The 16475-nt window shown below is 58.2% G+C and overlaps 6 protein-coding genes across 6 annotated transcripts; 3 read left to right on the forward strand and 3 right to left on the reverse strand.

Annotated features, from left to right (window-relative positions):
* Window positions 1–947: 947 nt before the first annotated feature.
* SPRG_07959 (hypothetical protein) lies at window positions 948–4654 on the forward strand. Its single transcript, XM_012347310.1, has 10 exons — window positions 948–1557; window positions 1608–1897; window positions 1944–2157; window positions 2202–2726; window positions 2776–3555; window positions 3606–3809; window positions 3859–4045; window positions 4096–4134; window positions 4192–4242; window positions 4290–4654. Exons 1-10 carry the CDS (start codon window positions 982–984, stop codon window positions 4619–4621), a joined length of 3198 nt encoding a protein of 1065 aa, XP_012202700.1. The 5' UTR covers window positions 948–981; the 3' UTR covers window positions 4622–4654.
* SPRG_20556 (hypothetical protein) lies at window positions 4596–7060 on the reverse strand. The gene is made up of 14 exons (XM_012347401.1): window positions 6924–7060; window positions 6755–6882; window positions 6600–6704; window positions 6494–6553; window positions 6374–6442; window positions 5976–6324; window positions 5830–5925; window positions 5675–5780; window positions 5577–5625; window positions 5389–5531; window positions 5143–5343; window positions 5006–5096; window positions 4814–4958; window positions 4596–4768 (listed from the first exon to the last, which is right to left on the reverse strand). The coding sequence occupies exons 1-14, from the start codon at window positions 7021–7023 to the stop codon at window positions 4665–4667; spliced, it is 1746 nt and encodes a 581-aa protein (XP_012202791.1). The 5' UTR covers window positions 7024–7060; the 3' UTR covers window positions 4596–4664.
* Window positions 7061–7189: 129 nt separating this feature from the next.
* On the forward strand, window positions 7190–7629 carry SPRG_07962 (hypothetical protein; the record flags this gene model as incomplete). The annotated part of the gene is made up of 2 exons (XM_012347311.1): window positions 7190–7381; window positions 7426–7629. 2 exons carry the CDS (start codon window positions 7190–7192, stop codon window positions 7627–7629), a joined length of 396 nt encoding a protein of 131 aa, XP_012202701.1.
* A 1087-nt stretch (window positions 7630–8716) lies between these two features.
* SPRG_07963 (hypothetical protein) lies at window positions 8717–11970 on the forward strand (the record flags this gene model as incomplete). The annotated part of the gene is made up of 5 exons (XM_012347312.1): window positions 8717–8794; window positions 8843–9103; window positions 9153–9448; window positions 9498–11103; window positions 11413–11970. 5 exons carry the CDS (start codon window positions 8717–8719, stop codon window positions 11968–11970), a joined length of 2799 nt encoding a protein of 932 aa, XP_012202702.1.
* Window positions 11971–12226: 256 nt separating this feature from the next.
* SPRG_07964 (hypothetical protein) lies at window positions 12227–13769 on the reverse strand (the record flags this gene model as incomplete). The annotated part of the gene is made up of 3 exons (XM_012347313.1): window positions 12227–12559; window positions 12584–13504; window positions 13545–13769. 3 exons carry the CDS (start codon window positions 13767–13769, stop codon window positions 12227–12229), a joined length of 1479 nt encoding a protein of 492 aa, XP_012202703.1.
* A 320-nt stretch (window positions 13770–14089) lies between these two features.
* On the reverse strand, window positions 14090–15609 carry SPRG_07965 (hypothetical protein; the record flags this gene model as incomplete). The annotated part of the gene is made up of 1 exon (XM_012347314.1): window positions 14090–15609. Exon 1 carries the CDS (start codon window positions 15593–15595, stop codon window positions 14090–14092), a length of 1506 nt encoding a protein of 501 aa, XP_012202704.1. The 5' UTR covers window positions 15596–15609.
* Between the last annotated feature and the right edge of the window lie 866 nt (window positions 15610–16475).

Here is a 16475-nt window from a genome sequence, read left to right on the forward strand (position 1 = left end):
TGTGCACAACGAGAGCTCAACCATTGTACAAGCAGAGCTCTATGCATAAACTAGGGTACGCCGCCGTGTCGACTACGTAGTGCACTAGTACTGAAATATGGTCCCAGCGTGGAAGGGTTAATGATTGATAGATAGCTGAAGTGCATAGTTCTCTCCATTCTCTCCGCGCGCGTAGACGTGGTTGAACTACATATAAGTATACTAGGATCTTCTTGGTCTAGAATACCGTAAACACATCCGAAATGTTGGAAGTGTTTTAACATTTCCAACGAGTCAAGAAGGCAGGAATCTCGTCGACATCTTTTAGTCTAGCGGTATAGACACTGGTTTACCACCAGGTAGATCCTGGTTCGAGGCCCGGAGAGAGCCCCACTTTCTGATTCAACGCGAGGCTGTGAGCCGCAACCTTCGACGATGGCGCTAGAAATCAAGTCGAGAAGTCTCTCGATGCAAGCGGGGCCGTAGTCACTGCGCCGTCGTCGCCGTCGTCGTGTGTGAACCAAAGACCGCTTGCACCGAGAGATTTCTCACAAGCGGGGCCGTAGTCACTGGGCCGTCGTCGCCGTTATCGTGTGTGAACCAAAGAGATGATGATTCATTGGGGCGTTAGACCATCGGAATGACCGGACTGCTTGGTTGACGGAGGGACTCGATCGCTATTGACTTGTCGAATGGCTTGTTGTTTTCTTCAACTCGGGATGGCGTGGGTGCGTAATATCAAGTCTGGCTCGTGCACTTGATAATTTTCAACCGGTTCGGCTTCCCGCCAATTGATGGCCGTTCAACGAATTCGACCCTGTGATATTCGATATTGCGGGCCGCAGAAATATATGCGTTTAGAAAGGTTATCGGCCAAGCGTATTTTAATGAAAGCGCCAAAGATCGTGCACTTGGAGTTTGTGGGAATAAAATAAATTCGTACCAAATTCATGGCATTTCTCAATAACGCATCAACAAGCGTAAGCTCGCGCCGAACCCGCGATGGAAGCCCTTGGCGATCTCTCGGACCTGCTGCCGACGGCCCTGAGCAGCATGACGTCCCCGGTCCATGCGCCTGCGGGAACTACCTCCCATGGACCCATGGAGGTCGCGGACGACGACGATGCCATGGACGACGACGACGTCGTGCCGGTCGATGCACCCGCGGCCAAGGAAGACGAGTACATTCCCGACATCTCGCAGTGGAGCTCGGACGAGGAAGAGGAAGTGGACGAAGAGGAGGAGAACCCAAAGGCGCCCAAGTCGCGCCGGAAGAAGCGTCTCCATGACATTCTTGAAGAAGACGAGCTTGACGACGAGACCATCATGGCCCGCGAGATGGAGAAGGAGCGCATGAAGCGCTTCCGCGCAGAAGAGTCGAACGACAAGCCCGACTTTGGATGGACCGCCGACGGGAAGCTGTGCATCAACCCACTGGAAGACGGGTCAATCCCAACTGGCAAGATTGGTGAAGACAACGAACCGATCTTGATCCACCCCGACATCTCCAAGGCGCTCAAGCCTCACCAGATCAAGGGCGTGCGATTCTTGTGGAGCCACATCTCGATCGGTCCCAAGGTAGAAATCTGCTTTGAAGGCGATGTCGACTGCAACTTCAATGTCATTAGGGCTTTGGCTGCATTCTCGCGGACTTTATGGGTCTGGGCAAGACGCTACAGGTCGTCGCGACCGTGCATACGTTCCTCAACGCGATGGTTATGGAGGACGGCGTCAGCGTCGCCAAATACAACTCGGCGTTGATCCTCGCGCCCGCGATTTGCGTGCGCAACTGGGAAGCGGAATTCAAGAAGTGGCTGTCGCCGCGCGACGTTCGCCGCATGGGTCTCACGACGCTCGAGTCGGACAAGAACATGCAGGAGCGCGTCGACACGATCCTCCAGTGGCAGCAACATGGCGGGTACGATCGTCTTGCACTCGTACGTTTTGATCTAAGTATGACATAGCGTTATTATCATGGGCTACGAAATGTACCGTGGGCTTGTCTTGCAAGCAACTGGCGAAGAGAAAGCCAAGACGAACAAGTACACGCTACGTCTCCAAAACCAGCTCAAGGATGCCTACGAAGCGCTCTGCGCCCCGGGACCCGACCTCATCGTGCTCGACGAGGGTCATCGCATCCGTGACGCCAAGTCCAAGCTCGTGCGCGCCCTTACTCATGTAGGAGCATGCTTTATACCAGGCTTGAGTCTCACGCGTCCCAGGTCGAGACGAAGCGCCGCATCATTCTCACGGGGTACCCCCTCCAGAACCACCTGATGGAGTACTGGACCATGGTCAACTTTGCACGTCCAAACTTTCTTGGTTCCCAAGCCGAATTTAAGAACCGGTTCGTGTTCCCGATTGAGAACGGCGGCTTCGAAGACAGTACGCCCGAGGACATGGCGCTGAGCCGAAAGCGAACGTACGTGCTCACAAGGGAGCTCGGCCCGCTCGTGCTTCGACGCGACGCCTCGTACCTGCATGCGCAGCTCCCGCCCAAGCACGAATACGTCATGCTGTGCAAGCTCTCGACGCTTCAGATCCAGATCTACAAGGCGTTTCTCCGCGAAGGCGTCCCGAAGGGCTCAAAGCTCAAGCAAGTCGATGTGCTCGGTGGCTATCATATTACACTCGCGATTTCCAACCACCCAGACGTCGTCTACAACTCGATGAAGCAGCTCAACGACGGAAACGCCAAGGACGCGGCGCCCAGCGCGGCGGCGACGCCATCGACACTTGACGACGGGGTTTGAACAACATTAACCTCTGCGATACATGTTTCAAGTCCATGCATAGGGTGACGACAGTGACATTGAAGCCATGGAAGCCATCACGCGCACGATGGAGCATCGCTTGAGCTTTGCGGAACCGCTCTTGCCGCCGACGTATGTGACGGGCATTGCGGAGAACTCGGGGAAGATGCTCATGCTTCTCCACATTTTGCGCGCGTGCCGTGAGATTGGCGATCGCGTCACGGTGTTTACGCAGAGCATCACGTCCATGAACGTGATCGAGTCGATGCTCAGCGAGTACAACGCCAAGAAGAAGACGTTCGACAAGATCCACTCGATTCGTATCGATGGTAGCACGTCGCAGCAACTGCGCTTCCAACGCATCTCCATGTTCAACGACCCGTGCGAAGAAGTTGACGTCATCTTGATCTCGACCAAAGCCGGCGGCGAAGGTGTCAATCTCTGTGGCGGCAACCGCGTCGTCATCTTTGACGTGTGCTGGAACCCGTGCCACGACGCTCAGTCGATGTGTCGGTCGTACCGCTTCGGGCAGCTGAAGCCGGTGTATGTTTACCGACTTATCGCTGCTGGCACGATGGAGAAGAAGGTGTATGACCTCCAAGTGCGCAAGGAAGGCGTGAGCAAGCGCGTCGTGGACAACACAGCGCTTGAGCGCAAGTTCCACCGCGACGACATCAAAAAGTACTTTTGCATCCAAGAGTTCAAGAAGGCCCAACAACAGACGGCGTCGGTGGACCCGGACGAAGTCATGGCCAAGATGAAGCACCACGCGACGAAGGACGCGGTGCTGCAGGGCCTCCTGGACGAAAAGTCCCAGTGGTTGGTACGTTACTACTTGACACTGCCGACATGCATCGTAATGTGCTCTATTAGGTCGACTGCTACGAGCAGGAGACGATGTTTGAGGAAAACTTAAACGAGCGCATCTCGGAAATCGAGCAAGAAGAAGCGCTGCGCCAGTTTGCGATGGAGAAAGCGTGCCGAGATATCGTCGGCTACTCGCTCGGTGACTCACACCTCAAGGTCGCCCTCTGCCCACAGTGCAACCATTCAAACGACATTACTGGCGTCGAAGCGGTACGACTCGTTGGCAGACGCGGTAGTTTTGCTCATGACTGATGTGTAGGATGTGTCGTCGATCATCTGCGCCGAGTGCGAAACCCCGATCGACGTTTCTGACGCCAACAACGTCGTCACGGTGAACCGCGCGACGCACGACGCCGTCTCGGCGAGTGCACGCGTGTCGGCACCCATGTTTCCCGACGTCTTCAACAGCCATATGCCGACTCCGCAAGTAAACCCGGAACTGCAAGGTTTGCTCGCGCATGTGTATCGAACATGACCCTCATGAGTGAATAATTAGCGCAACTCATGCTGTTGCGCGCACAGAACGCACTGAATGGTACGCCGCACATTATGACTGTGTGTTTGCTGGGCAGCTATTGATTTCTTCTTGTAGCGCAACAAGCTAATCAAAATTTGCAGGCGGCAGCGATGTTGGCTTTCCAAGGTACACGATCTATAGTTGGCCTCTCCTGGACGCGAACTTTTCTCTAGGTGGCGCGCGCGCATTGCCAGCGACGTTGCAGAGTGTTGCCGCCCCCATTGCCACCCAAGCGGTTCCTCTGCAGCGACGAATCCTCTTTTTGCGGAAAGGCCTCAACCGCGACGTTGTCGATACGCTGAAGAACCAAGCGTCCGCCGTCTTGAAGTGCCACTTTGATGTCGAGTTGTTGCCGTCAACAACCGACGTTGTCTCGGCCTTGCCGCTCCCCAACGTGCTGAGCTGGCTGCGAGTTCCAGGTCTTCCGTCCAACACAACGTATCGCAGCGTCGAGTGGCTCCAAGACGAAATCAAGAAATCCCAGAGCACCGACCGTGCGCAATAAAGTAGACTCAATGACCACAATTTTATCACGACGCTTTGCTGCATTATTCCTTGCTGGCCGCGGCCAACGCGCGGACGCGGTCCAGGTCTTTCTGCAGCTTTTCGTTACCGCCATCGAGCGCAAGACCGTCGGCAAAGTCCGCTTCAGCTACCCACACAACGTGTCCTTCACATGCTGTGAATGGCGACGCACCTTTGTCGTAGTTGTGCAGCGCCGCCTGCGCCGTGCCCCGGCGAACGAGTGTCTTGAGAACCCACTCGCGCCGCTTGCTGGAGCCTGGTGGCGGAATCGCAGAGAGTGCGATCGGTGACCCGCGCACATCAGGCGCGACGACTTGCTACGCGGCAGTATTATCTCAGCGCCTGTTCCTGGGGCCTTTCGTACTTGGAGGAGGGCAAGCGCTTCGGTGCAGTCGAGCACGCAGCTCGCCGCGTCCAGAAGCGCGAGGTGGCACGCCGCTCGGTTCGAGAGGCATCTACTTCCATGTGGTTATAACCCTTCTCCAAGGCGCACGAGCGTACGCGACAAAGGTCGGGTCAATCGCCAGCGCGGCCGTATACAAGTCGCGCGCGCTCGTCAAGTCTTGCGCGGCAAAGGCCAAGTCGCCGCGCTGCTTGACCTTGTAGCACTCGTCGAGGCGCGAAATCCTCGCAAAGTCGATTTGCAGCGCTTCGTTCTCGGGGTGCATGCTCAGCGCGACGCCATAGTCCGCCTTGGCTTGACTACATGTCACGTCAGACAGGAGATCTCGATATTTGTCCGACGACCTGTAGTAGCCCAGCTGCGCGTAGGCCGTGCCTCGACGCACGAGCACACGAACCTTGAGCCGGTGGGTGCCGCAGGGGTCGGACGAGGTGGCGCCGTTGTCGGGCAGCTGGGCGAGCGCAGCGCTGCAGTCGTCGGCGCAGAGCTACACGGATGTGCGCGACAGCAAACTGGATGTGCGTCGTATTACCTGGTAGGCGCCCAAGTGCAGGTGGCAGGCGGCGCGGTTCGAGAGACACCTGCAAGCAGACACTGAGAGATCGTCGCAAAATGAAGCTCTGGAGGTACGCAGTCAAGGTCCCGTCCACGGCGAGCGCTTCCGAGTAGGCGTTGCGCGCGCTCTGAAAGTCGCGGTGGTGGTAAAAGTCGTCGGCCTTGGCCTTGAGCCACACGGCTACACAAGATGATACCATCATCATCACCCGTGTTCAGCTACAACGTACGATCGGTCTCGCTGATATCTTGGGCGTAATTCGCGTTGAGGCCCTTGTGCGACTTGAGATGCTTGCGGTTCTTGACGAGCCAATCTTCCTCGTCCGCTAAGATCATAGTGCTTTGTATGGAATTGCCTGGTTGTCGAGAGCGGTACCGGCCGTCGACTCGCGGCTCGGCGTTGGAAACACGCGCGGCGTAAAGCTGATGGTGGACTGCAGCGTCTCGCGCGGAGCGGGAACGTACACCACATCGCTCTCGTCGTCCTCGTCGTTGACGTCGTTGTTGCTGCTGATGCCATATTCTTGAACAGGGGGCGGCGGAGTTGGCAAGGGCGCCACGTCGGTCTCGGACTCGGTGTCGCTCCACTCAATCTCGTCGTTGTTGGAAACGTCAAAGGTCCCGTCGGTAGACGCCTCGAGGATCGGCTCCATCGGCGGCTTGACGATCGCTCGCTTGGGCGCTGATGGCGCTTTGAGCTCCTCGAAGGTGCGGTACATGGCTGTCTACAATCATTCCAATATGAGGGAGCTGGAGGCATCCATCTATCTATGCCTCTTCGCGCTGCTTTTCGTCGGCCTTGATGTCGTCGAGGCGCTGCCGCTCGTGCTCTTCCAGCGCCATCTAATGGTATCCATGTCTGTGAATTGCATGCACTTGATCGTAAGAGCCGACTTGATCCCGGAGCGTCTTCTTCTCCGTCGCGTACTTGGCATCCTTTCGCTTCTCGGCCAACTACGCTCGCCTTCGTGCACATATTCTTGCATGAGCAGCAGCGTACCTGCTGTTCCATCTCGGTCTTGCGGTCCATGGACGCCTGTCGCCGCGCTAGAATGTCGGCTTTGGAGCCAGAAAAGACGAGCTCCTTCCACATGTCTGGCGTGCTCTGACGCCGACCCATGAGACCTTGAAATGAACGCGATGCTATCTGTGTACCTTGGCGACGGTCAAGTGAATGACGCCGTCGAGCATCTTGACGACCGCGCTCGTCGGCTCAATATGCGCGACGACGTCCAGGAGCAGTACATACGGCTTAAAGTTGATCTTGACCACCGCGTCCGCGACTAGACACACGCATGATGGCTGGCCGATGGGGTCGTCGTACCGTAAAAGTCGACGTCCTTGCGGCTGGCGCCCTTGAGCGGCACGGTCAGCGAGAGGTGCGTCGCGGTCTGGGTCCACTCGTACTGCGGCGTCAATGGCATGCTTGTCGGTCTCGGTCTCGGCGGATCTTGCAGTGGCGCAAACCTTCCTTTAAAGATCGCAGCATCGGCGATGCCATTGGCCAAAATCATTGTATTTTCCTCGAATGGCATGCGGTTTAAAAAGCGTCGCGCTATCTGTTGTCTATTGTTAAGAAACCACCCAACGATGGAAGCGACGCTGCGGCGCGCCGTCAACGAGTTCTTCTTCCGAGACACGTGGTCGCCCGCGACGTACGTGACGTTCGCCGTCGTTTTAGTAAGCACGTTTTTCGTCTCGAGTGGCCTCTCGCGGCTTCTTTTTAACCTTGTCGACGCCAAGCTCCAGCGCGACGAAGCCAACCGCGCCGCAATTCACACGGTAATTACGCTTGGAGTTGGTATGGAAAGGCTTTGAATTGGTAGATGCCGGACGCCTCGTCTTCCGAGAGTGACGAGACCTCGGACAGTGGATCGTCCGACTCGAGCCAAGACGACAGCGACGACGAGGAGGACGACGACGACGAGCCATCGGTGTTTTCGCCCGTCAAGATTGCAGTGCCACCGCTGATCGAGATTGATGCGACTGTTTTCGACGTGCGCGATGTGGAGCATCTCAAAACGTTGTGAAAGTGTCAAGTCTTGCGTTCCAAGTGTTGCGTGCTCATCGCAACACCGTGGTAGAGATGGGTCGTAGGTCGACCATCCCAACGGAACTGGACAGCGACGTGCACTCGCATTGAAAAGGCGGAAAGCAAAGCGGTTCGGGCGAATGCTACGGAATCAAACCTTCAGTTCGTTGATCTTCTGGCGGATCAGGGCGATTCTTGCGGCTGGAGCTGTCCTGCGTATGGCGAAGAGTGGCTGGGCTAAATGGACGAGAATACGTTTATGAGCGGCATTAATACGCACCAGTGGAAGACGCCCGAGATCTTTAAAATCCGCGACTACCACGTACTCGACAGTGGCCGATGTCGACTCGATTCGGACGACTGCACTTGGTACGGTTGGGTTTGAAACTAGGGCTAGGGGTGTTGCTCTCCGAGCACTCAACGCACCAGATGCCGTAAGGCAACAGAATGAACCCACAACAAGCCGATGAACCAGCGATGTGGTGTGGCTCAAGTCATGGCGGCGGAGCTTACGCCAACGTTCGATACAAGAACGATACCGTCGTGTGCAGCGGACCTCGCCACCAAGTGCCTCGCGTTGGATCCAAAAACGATCTCCAGACGTAAAATACACAGCGTTTCTTGCGACCTTCAAGTCATCTAGAAAGCTCTGGACTATGGCTTTGTGTTGTGTCTTTCGCACCAACAATCGTTGCGATAGGGATACCGAGGTTGGGGACCAAGCATCATAATCGCGCTCGGCACCGATCAAGAGCGTGTACTTGCTTGTGCTCACGTGCACTTTGCTTGGCACCGATCGCCAGCTCCAGCTAAGCGAATAGTACATGGGTTCTGCTGCGCTTTAAAGCCCATGATGTCTCTTCCTTTCAGACGACGGCCTTCATTTATGGCACCATCGATGCTCTGAAAGTGGCTTCCAGACGTACGCTTCTGCGCACAGATACCGTTGTGCCTGCAACCTTAAAGTCCAGGCGTTGGAGGGGTAGTGGCTTACCCCACCAACGCCTGAACTTACGTCAATTCATGTACATCAATGGGGCTAAGAATAGACTTAGAAACCCCACATTGAATCGCGCACGTCCAGCATGGACGGGCTTGGGCTTGGCGCATGTCGTCGGGCGACAACCGCCGCCCGGCGTGCGACGACCGCTGACGGCCACCACGTGCGCTACTGCATGCCTAGCTCATCCTTTCACGTACGAATTTGCTAGGAAAACATCAAGAAGGGCGTCGCGACGTACGATCACGAGCAGCGACAGCAGTCGCGCCGGGCAACCTTGGGCCTGGCCCCCGACTCGCGGACGCTTCAGGCCAAGCTCGATGCACTCTCCAAGCAAGCGGTCTCCAACCGCCTCAAGGTCGGCGAGATCAACGACCGCGTCGGGCGCATCCTTGAAGAGTTTGACGACGCAACGACAGACGCCATGCTGCCGTACGACCGCCTTTCCATTGATGCGCTGCCATCGAGCCAGGTACGCTCTCTTGCCTTCTTGTCGACCTCAACACAACTTTGGGCGACAGGCAAGCCACATATTGGAGTCAATGCGGGCGTCGCTGCATTGCGCCGTCATGGCGGAAGCAGAGACCCTCGAAGACGTTCCTACAGAAGACACGACGATGATTCCGTCGACAACCGACTTTATTGATGACGTCCTCGACTCGTCCCGTCTTCAGCAGCGCCGGTTGACGACAACAGCGCTGCAACTGACCAAGCTCACAGGTCTCCAGCGCGCCGAGCTCGAGGAAAAAATTGCATCCCTGGAAGGCGCGCTCTCGGACGCGGAGCATCAGTACGCCACGCTAGAATTCAAGCATGCGTACGTACCCTGCACGCAAAAGCGGTCGCGCCACACGAACGAACGCTAGCGCGCTGGGCAAGGACGTGATGCGGCTGAGCGCCGAGGTCCAAGCGCTCAAGCAGACGCAGACCAAGTTACTGTCCAACCTCAGCGACGCCAAGAAGGAGCGAGAGGCCGCCGAGGCTGCGCTGCATCTCGAAGCTCAAACGCGCGAGGTGGCGATGGATGCTACGATCCGTGGCTTGCAGCGCAAGGAGCTGCAAATGACACGCGCCTTGCGGGAGGCCGAAGACCGCATCAAGCAGCTTCTCGAGGCACCACCCCCCGTCGCCCTCAGTAGCAGCCCTGAGGTGATGCTGCCATCGACTACCGAGTCGTCCAAGGCCAATGCACCAGTGCTCTCGACATCACCCAAGCCAGAGAGTCCGCCAAAGCCAACGCTCTCTCGCAAGACCACGTCGCGCGCCGAGTCGATCAAGGCGAGCCGCATCTACTCCGGCGCTCCGGTTGTCTACACCCATATGGACTCGACCACGGACTCCAGCTGCGTCACCGCCCCAGCGATGGACACCTTCCAAACAAAACCGCCCGCAGAGACACTCGCTGCTACGTCGTCGAGCAAGCTCCCGGGATCGTCTGCGAAGCTCACTTCGTCCACGCTGCCACCTCTCTCTTCACCGCGCACATCATTAAAGTCGCCACGGGCTGAGCCTTCCGTTGGCTGCTCGGATACGCTTGGTGTATCTTCTTCGATCCACCCCTCGTCCCCATTTTCTGCAGTGGCCGTGCCTTCTTCAATGCAGTGCACGTCCTCCGGGGCCGGCAGCATCGCCACCCGCCCGAGCCAAGTGCCCGAGACGGTAATAGGCCAGCGCATCGTCGATGCGCCGGGACAAAGCCCGAACGTGCCACAGGACGACGTCACGGAGGCCAGCATGACCGCTACGGGGGCCAGCACACCTCGCTACGCTTTTCTGAGCCGAGGGCCGTTGCACCACGCATCCAGCGTCGACTTGCTCGGCGACACGATACCCGAAGAGGCTCCAACCAATACCCTTTCGATCCCGGTCGCCATGCAAGCACCAACGTCAGCAAGGGAGGCCCCATCCTGGCAGTTGGTTGCGCACGAGCTTTTGAACGCGGCGCCCGATAGTCTGGTACTCCGTCTGCGCTTCAAAGGTCCAGCCCAAGCCTCCGAGTCGGTCTCAACCCAGCACTGGACCTTGTGCCACTTGGCGACGCATGCTGGTATCGTCTTTCGCATTCCAGAAACCACCTTGCAAATTGACGCCTCCAATGATGTCCTCGTCGTCGTCAAGATGCAGTTGGGGTCAAGCCCGTCGCCAGCTAACGCACTGGGCGTCGTTGAACGGACAAGCCATGAGCCAGTGCCCATGTTGAAGACGTTGCACTCGATCACGGCGCTGTCGACAGCGACGCGAAGTGCGCGATCGAGTGGGCCATCGGACGACGAAGCACCCTTTCTCACGGCTCTCGGAGTGGTCGACGTACCCGACAACAAGAGCCGGCCAATAACGGCGCGGTCCAGCCACGAGAGACCCCTTACAGGACGACACAGCGCAAGAGGCGAAAGCTACGCTACCGCCCATAGAACAGCATCTGACTTGCCCTCGGCCAGCAAGACCTCGGACAAGTCGCTCTCGTCACCAGCAGTATGCCGCAGCAAACTAATGCTTTGCGATGTTGGCGACATGGATCGGCTCATGGGCGTTCGATTGAAAGACGCTCCGGCAGCCGCGATCTCGAATGATGCCCGCACGTCAGCGCACGCGACACCACCCTCAACGAGCCGTGAGATCACCAGCCTTGGTGCAGAATTGGAAGCCACGCGCAATGCATCGAGATATCCGACGGAGTCGACTTCGCCGAGTTCAGCCATGGCCATTCAGCCAGATTTTGTGCAGCCCAATGCAGCGAGGACGACGACAGAGGCAAGTGGGCTGCGACAGAATGGGCTAGAGACAACCGGAAGCGTCTTGCTGGAGGGCGGACGAAGCGCGCTTCGACGCTTCTCGGACGATGGGGCGGCGACCGGTTGTATTTCGTACCTCTCTTCGCCCGAAGCGGGTCGTAGTGTCCCAAGGCGCGACGCCGACACCGTATGTCGACCGGCGCGACGCCTCTCCATTGTACACTCGCCCCTCAAGACCGACGTTGAGCCGCCGCAGGTCACCGACAAGATGCTCGACGTGATGGAGCGACCGCGCACGAGCTCTGGGACAATTGCTGCGTGGAAAACGGGGATGCCGAGTCGGGGCCTCTTGGTCGGCGACGGTCGTCCACAAACGCGGCCCAAGACCTGCGCCTGCTTCAAAAACGCGGACTTTTTCAAGAATTCTGCCCGGCTGACAAGCCACCACGAGCACTGTCCGCTCGCGGACGAGCCGCGCCGCCGCCGCCGGCACTCGCTTGCAGCGACCATAGTGCTTGACAAGACGGTGGACTGCTGCCTTTGGTCGCCGGCCAGCGTCAACGTGGTGCAGATCCAGTTTCCAACCAATGTCGCCTCAAATCCGTAAACGCACCGACTTGCATAGCGCTGTATATCTATCAATGTATCAAAGCCCAAACACCATCCGAAGCATTCGTGTCCAATCCAACGACCATAAGCGCGAACCACATGAGTGACGTCTACAGCACTTGTAGGGTTAGGGTAGGTCTAGGTTTATAAAGGCGCACCAAATTTTCAGGCTCTAGCCCGAGCCCATTAGAAACCAAAGGGTCCAATCAACATAACATCAGCGAGTTCTAACGCGGTGCATACCCACGTACACTTCACAAGTCTTTTGGATCGCATTTGAGCGACGCAGAGACGGCGGCGCGCGATGCCAACGACAGCCACATGCCCTTTTCTGGTGTGATGGAGACGCCGACAGCGTTGGGTATGACGCAAGGTGCGTCGTCTGGGCGACTCACGACACACCGGCGCAAGACCGTCACAAGCATCACCGTGGCCTCCAGCTGGGCAAAGCGCATGCCAACGCAGTTGCAGGGCCCGCCCGAGAAGGTCATGAACCGGAACGCGCGGTCTTTGGCAGCAACACCACTCGTGACAGCCGACGTGTCATCCAAGTGACGCTCGGGCTTGAACTCGTCTGCGTCGTCGCCCTAGTTGAGCGTTGATCGGTTCACAAACCAGATCGGAATTGTCATGATCGTGCCTGCTGGGATGCAATGGCCGTCGAGCATCAGCGGCGCCTCGAGGTTGCGCACCGCAATGGGGCTGGCGGGGAATAGTCGCATCGCCTCCGTGAGCACAGCCGAGACATACGGCAGTCGCTGCATCGCCTCGTATGTGATGGGTGTCGTCTTGCCGACAACAGCGTCGATGTCAGCCACCGCCGTGGCTTTCACGTCCGGATGCATCGCGAGGAGGTAGAGGCCATACGCCATGCTCGTGCTAATCGTGTCCGAGCCCGCAAGGACAAACGTAAACACATTGTCTGCAAACGTCTCGGCGTCCATCGGCGAGTTGTCGGCAGACGCGGCGTCAACCAGGGCTTGGAGGAGATCGTGGTAATATGTTGCCTCCGACGTGTCTGCATGCAAGGCCCGCAGCCGCGCTTCCACGATCTCGTTGAGAATCGAGCGAGCAAGAGTCGCTTCCTTGACGAATCGGCGGTTGGCGGGTGTGGGGACCCAGTGCAAGTGGCTCAGCGGCTTGTGGGCCTCGTCAAAGCAGCGCCGGTTGGTCTCGCTCAAGAGAAAGGCGAGTGCTGACGCCATCGGGTTGTTGGCGTCGTGTAGCGACTGCAGGTCGTAGCCAAAGCCCGTGCGCCCGATGGTATCAAGCGCCGACCGCTTCAGCAGCGAAAACACGTCGATCGATGGCGTCTCTGCATTCAGCCAGACGTTTGTAAACGTCTCGGCAATCAACGCCATGGCGGGGACCATCGCAGCAAGGTTCTGCCACTGAAAGGCCCGCGAGACGAGGCGCCGATGGAGCTTCCACTCGTCGCGCATGAGCAGCACGAGCGACCGCTTCCCAATGAGCCGCGCAATGTGCATGTCGATGACAGGCACGGGCGCACGGTAGCTACACGCGTTCACGACCTGGCGCACATGGTCGGCGCGCGTCACGGCCACGCTGGACCATGCTGCGGTAGGAGACGACGCCGTTGTCATTGGCAGCATCGACGAAGAGACGCCGCATGCCCGAGAGTGTCGAGAGCTGCATGGCGGCACCGACGAACGGGACGTGGAGCGCGGCTGGGAACGGAAGGCCATCCAGGAACGGGGCGTTGCAGCCGGAGCGGTGGCACACGCCCGCCAGCGCAACGATGAGAATCGCAGCAACCAGGGATGGCACGTCGAGCATGCTTGGTGATTCTGAGGTCGGCTCAGTGTCTGACCATCTTGACTTGGCAATCCGAGCCAAGGGCAAAGTGGCGTTGGATTGGTGCATTGTAGCCAATCAGCGCGCGGCATTGCGAATCTTCTCGAGTGGCGATCAGAATTACTTGGTGACCAGCCACAGCACAGAGTTCTGTCTTGCGCATAGCGCGGAGTCTCGGTCCACGCTTCAGACACCATCATCGCACACACGCAGAAGCAGCCATTGATGTTACTACGTTCAAAATACGATGCGAGCTCGGTGTCTCAACTCACTGCGTCGAACTGTCAAGTACCAAACAGATGCTACGCCGACACGGCGGCACGCGGCGTCAGTGAAAGCCACATGCCGCCCTCGGGTGTGATCGAGATGCCGACCGCAGTGGGCTCCACCGACGGCGCGTCACTCGGGCGCGTCACGATGCATTGGCGCAAGATCGTCGTTAGCAGCACGGTGGCCTCCAACTGCGCAAACCGCATGCCAACGCAGTTGCGCGGGCCGCCCGAGAAGCTTACGAACCGATACGCGCGGTCTTTGGCCGCGAACCGATCGCAGTCGGCTGCGAGGTGGCGCTCGGGCTTGAACTCGGCAGCGTCGTCGCCCCAGTTGAGCGGCGATCGGTTGATAAACCACATGGGCAGCGCAAGCAGCGTGCCCGCCGGCACCACATGATCGCCAAGCACCAAGTCCGAGTCTGCGTGGCGGTAGGTAAACGGCGCGGGAGCGTAGAGGCGAAGGGCCTCCGTGAGAACCGCCGAGACATACGGCAGCTGCTGCATTGCTTCATACGTGATGGGCGATGACTGACCCACGACCTTGTCGATCTCGGCGACTGCCTTGGCTTGCACGTCCCGGTGCGTTGCGAGAAGGAAGAGCGTGTACGCCATGGCCGAGCTCGTCGTGTCCGAGCCGGCAAAGAAGAAGGTGACGACGTTGTCGGCAAGCGTCTTGGCATCCATTGGCGAGTTGTCGGCGGACGCTGCCTCCAGCATCGCCTCCAGCAGATCATGATGCCGCAAGGACGAGGTGGCATGGGACATCATGCGTGCTTGGATGATGCTGTGCAGCGTCGTGCGAACGGTACTCACGGCTTCGGCATGCCGACGGTTCGTCCGCGTTGGGAGCCAGTAGAGATGGCTGCTCGGGTGCAGTGGCTGCTCGAGGCAGCGCCGGTTGATTTCGTTGACCAGAAAGTCGAGAGCCGACGCCATCGGGTTGGCCGCATCGCGCAGCGCGCCCATGTCGTAGCCAAAGCCCGTGCGTCCGATGGTGTCGAGTGCAAGGCGCTTCAATAGCGGGAACACATCGATCGACGGCGTCGCTGCGCCGCGCCAGACGTTAGTAAACGTCTCGGCAATGGACGCCATGGCGGGAACCATCGCAGCAAGGTTTTGCCATTGAAAGGCCCGCGAGACGAGCCGCCGATGGAGCTTCCACTCGTCGCGCATGAGCAGCGAGACCGAGCGGTCGCCCAAGAAGGCCTGCATGTGCATGTCAATGATCGGTGTCGGCCCGCGGTTCGTTGTCGCCATGTAGACTTGGCGCACGTGGTCGGCGCGCGTCACGGCCACGCTGGGCTGCGAGAGAAGTCGGAACGAGACCATGCCGTTGGCGTCGGCAGCATCGACGAAGAGGCGCGTCATGCCCTCGAGCGTCGACATCTCGACGGCGACACCGACAAAGGGCCTGTGCAGGCCTGCCGGGAATGGCAGCCCGGGCAGGAACGGCGCGTTGCGACCGTAGCGGTGGTACACGTAGGCGACGACGATGACAAGGATGGCGGCGCCAGCAGACATGACAGATCCTTCCATGATCGCGGTCGATGCGCAACTCTTAATGCACGTGCTGGCAAGATGGACGTTCGTTCGAAATTTGGGGCGATTTGATTGGCGCGTGAACGCCGGGCATAGCACCAGTTTGCAACATGACGTGGCACGCTGAGTGTCATTTTAGTGTGCTTTGTCGATGGCCATGTACGATTGATTTCCCTTTCCTATTTCGTCTATTTGCAAAAAGCTCATTGCAGAAAGGCGACACATGCAGACACTTGCGATGCGTACATACACATGCCACTAACCTTAAGGAGCGCGCGAGGCATGAACTTGGCATCGAATGTCGCGACCGACGACGGCGCGACGGCCCGGAAAGTCTGCGCCCCGCAGAGCAGCAAAGGTTGAGCGATGACTTTCGTCTAGGCCAACGCGCCGTCGTCCCAACTACCGTTTGGCAACGCTTCGCATCCACGTCTCATACAAATCGTTCGTGCCAGCTCAGCTCGCACGCGACCAGTTTAAAAACGCATTGAAACAAACATCAGTCGAGTTCACCTTGTGGTCATAGTATTGTGTGCTGTTTATATACAGTGTATAAAGTCGTATTGGAGGATCCAGTGTCTACTCGTCTTCCTTGCAGTGGTGCTGCACGGGACTGCCCGTCTCAGCCCACAGATTCGCGGGTGTGATCTTGTCGAGCTGAAGGCCACGGGACGAGGCCCAGCGCATCAGGTTCTCGGGCGCGTACTTCATGGCCTTGTTTTGGTAGCGCTCAAACACAGTCTTGTCGATGGTCTCGTTCACTGACGTGTCCTCGTTGATCTTGCGCAAATGCGTATGGCCTAGCATCATGACGCGCTGCTTCCAGTCAATGTCCATTTGCTCGCTGTCGCGGAGGTGCTCGGTGCCATCGAGCGTA

The sequence above is a fragment of the Saprolegnia parasitica genome, assembly GCF_000151545.1.
Source record: "Saprolegnia parasitica CBS 223.65 unplaced genomic scaffold supercont2.35, whole genome shotgun sequence".
NCBI lineage: Eukaryota > Oomycota > Saprolegniomycetes > Saprolegniales > Saprolegniaceae > Saprolegnia > Saprolegnia parasitica.

Excerpts from the sequence above, each read along its gene's own strand:
- SPRG_07959 (XM_012347310.1), top strand. The coding sequence starts at position 982 with ATGGAAGCCCTTGGCGATCTCTCGGACCTGCTGCCGACGGCCCTGAGC. Across the intron at positions 1,558-1,607 it reads ACATCTCGATCGGTCCCAAG|GGCTTTGGCTGCATTCTCGC; the intron begins GTAGAAATCTGC and ends CAATGTCATTAG. Across the intron at positions 3,556-3,605 it reads ACGAAAAGTCCCAGTGGTTG|GTCGACTGCTACGAGCAGGA; the intron begins GTACGTTACTAC and ends GTGCTCTATTAG.
- SPRG_20556 (XM_012347401.1), bottom strand. The coding sequence starts at position 7,023 with ATGCCATTGACGCCGCAGTACGAGTGGACCCAGACCGCGACGCACCTC. Across the intron at positions 6,883-6,923 it reads CAAGGACGTCGACTTTTACG|TCGCGGACGCGGTGGTCAAG; the intron begins GTACGACGACCC and ends GCGTGTGTCTAG. Across the intron at positions 4,959-5,005 it reads AAGCGCTTGCCCTCCTCCAA|CAAGTCGTCGCGCCTGATGT; the intron begins GTACGAAAGGCC and ends ACTGCCGCGTAG.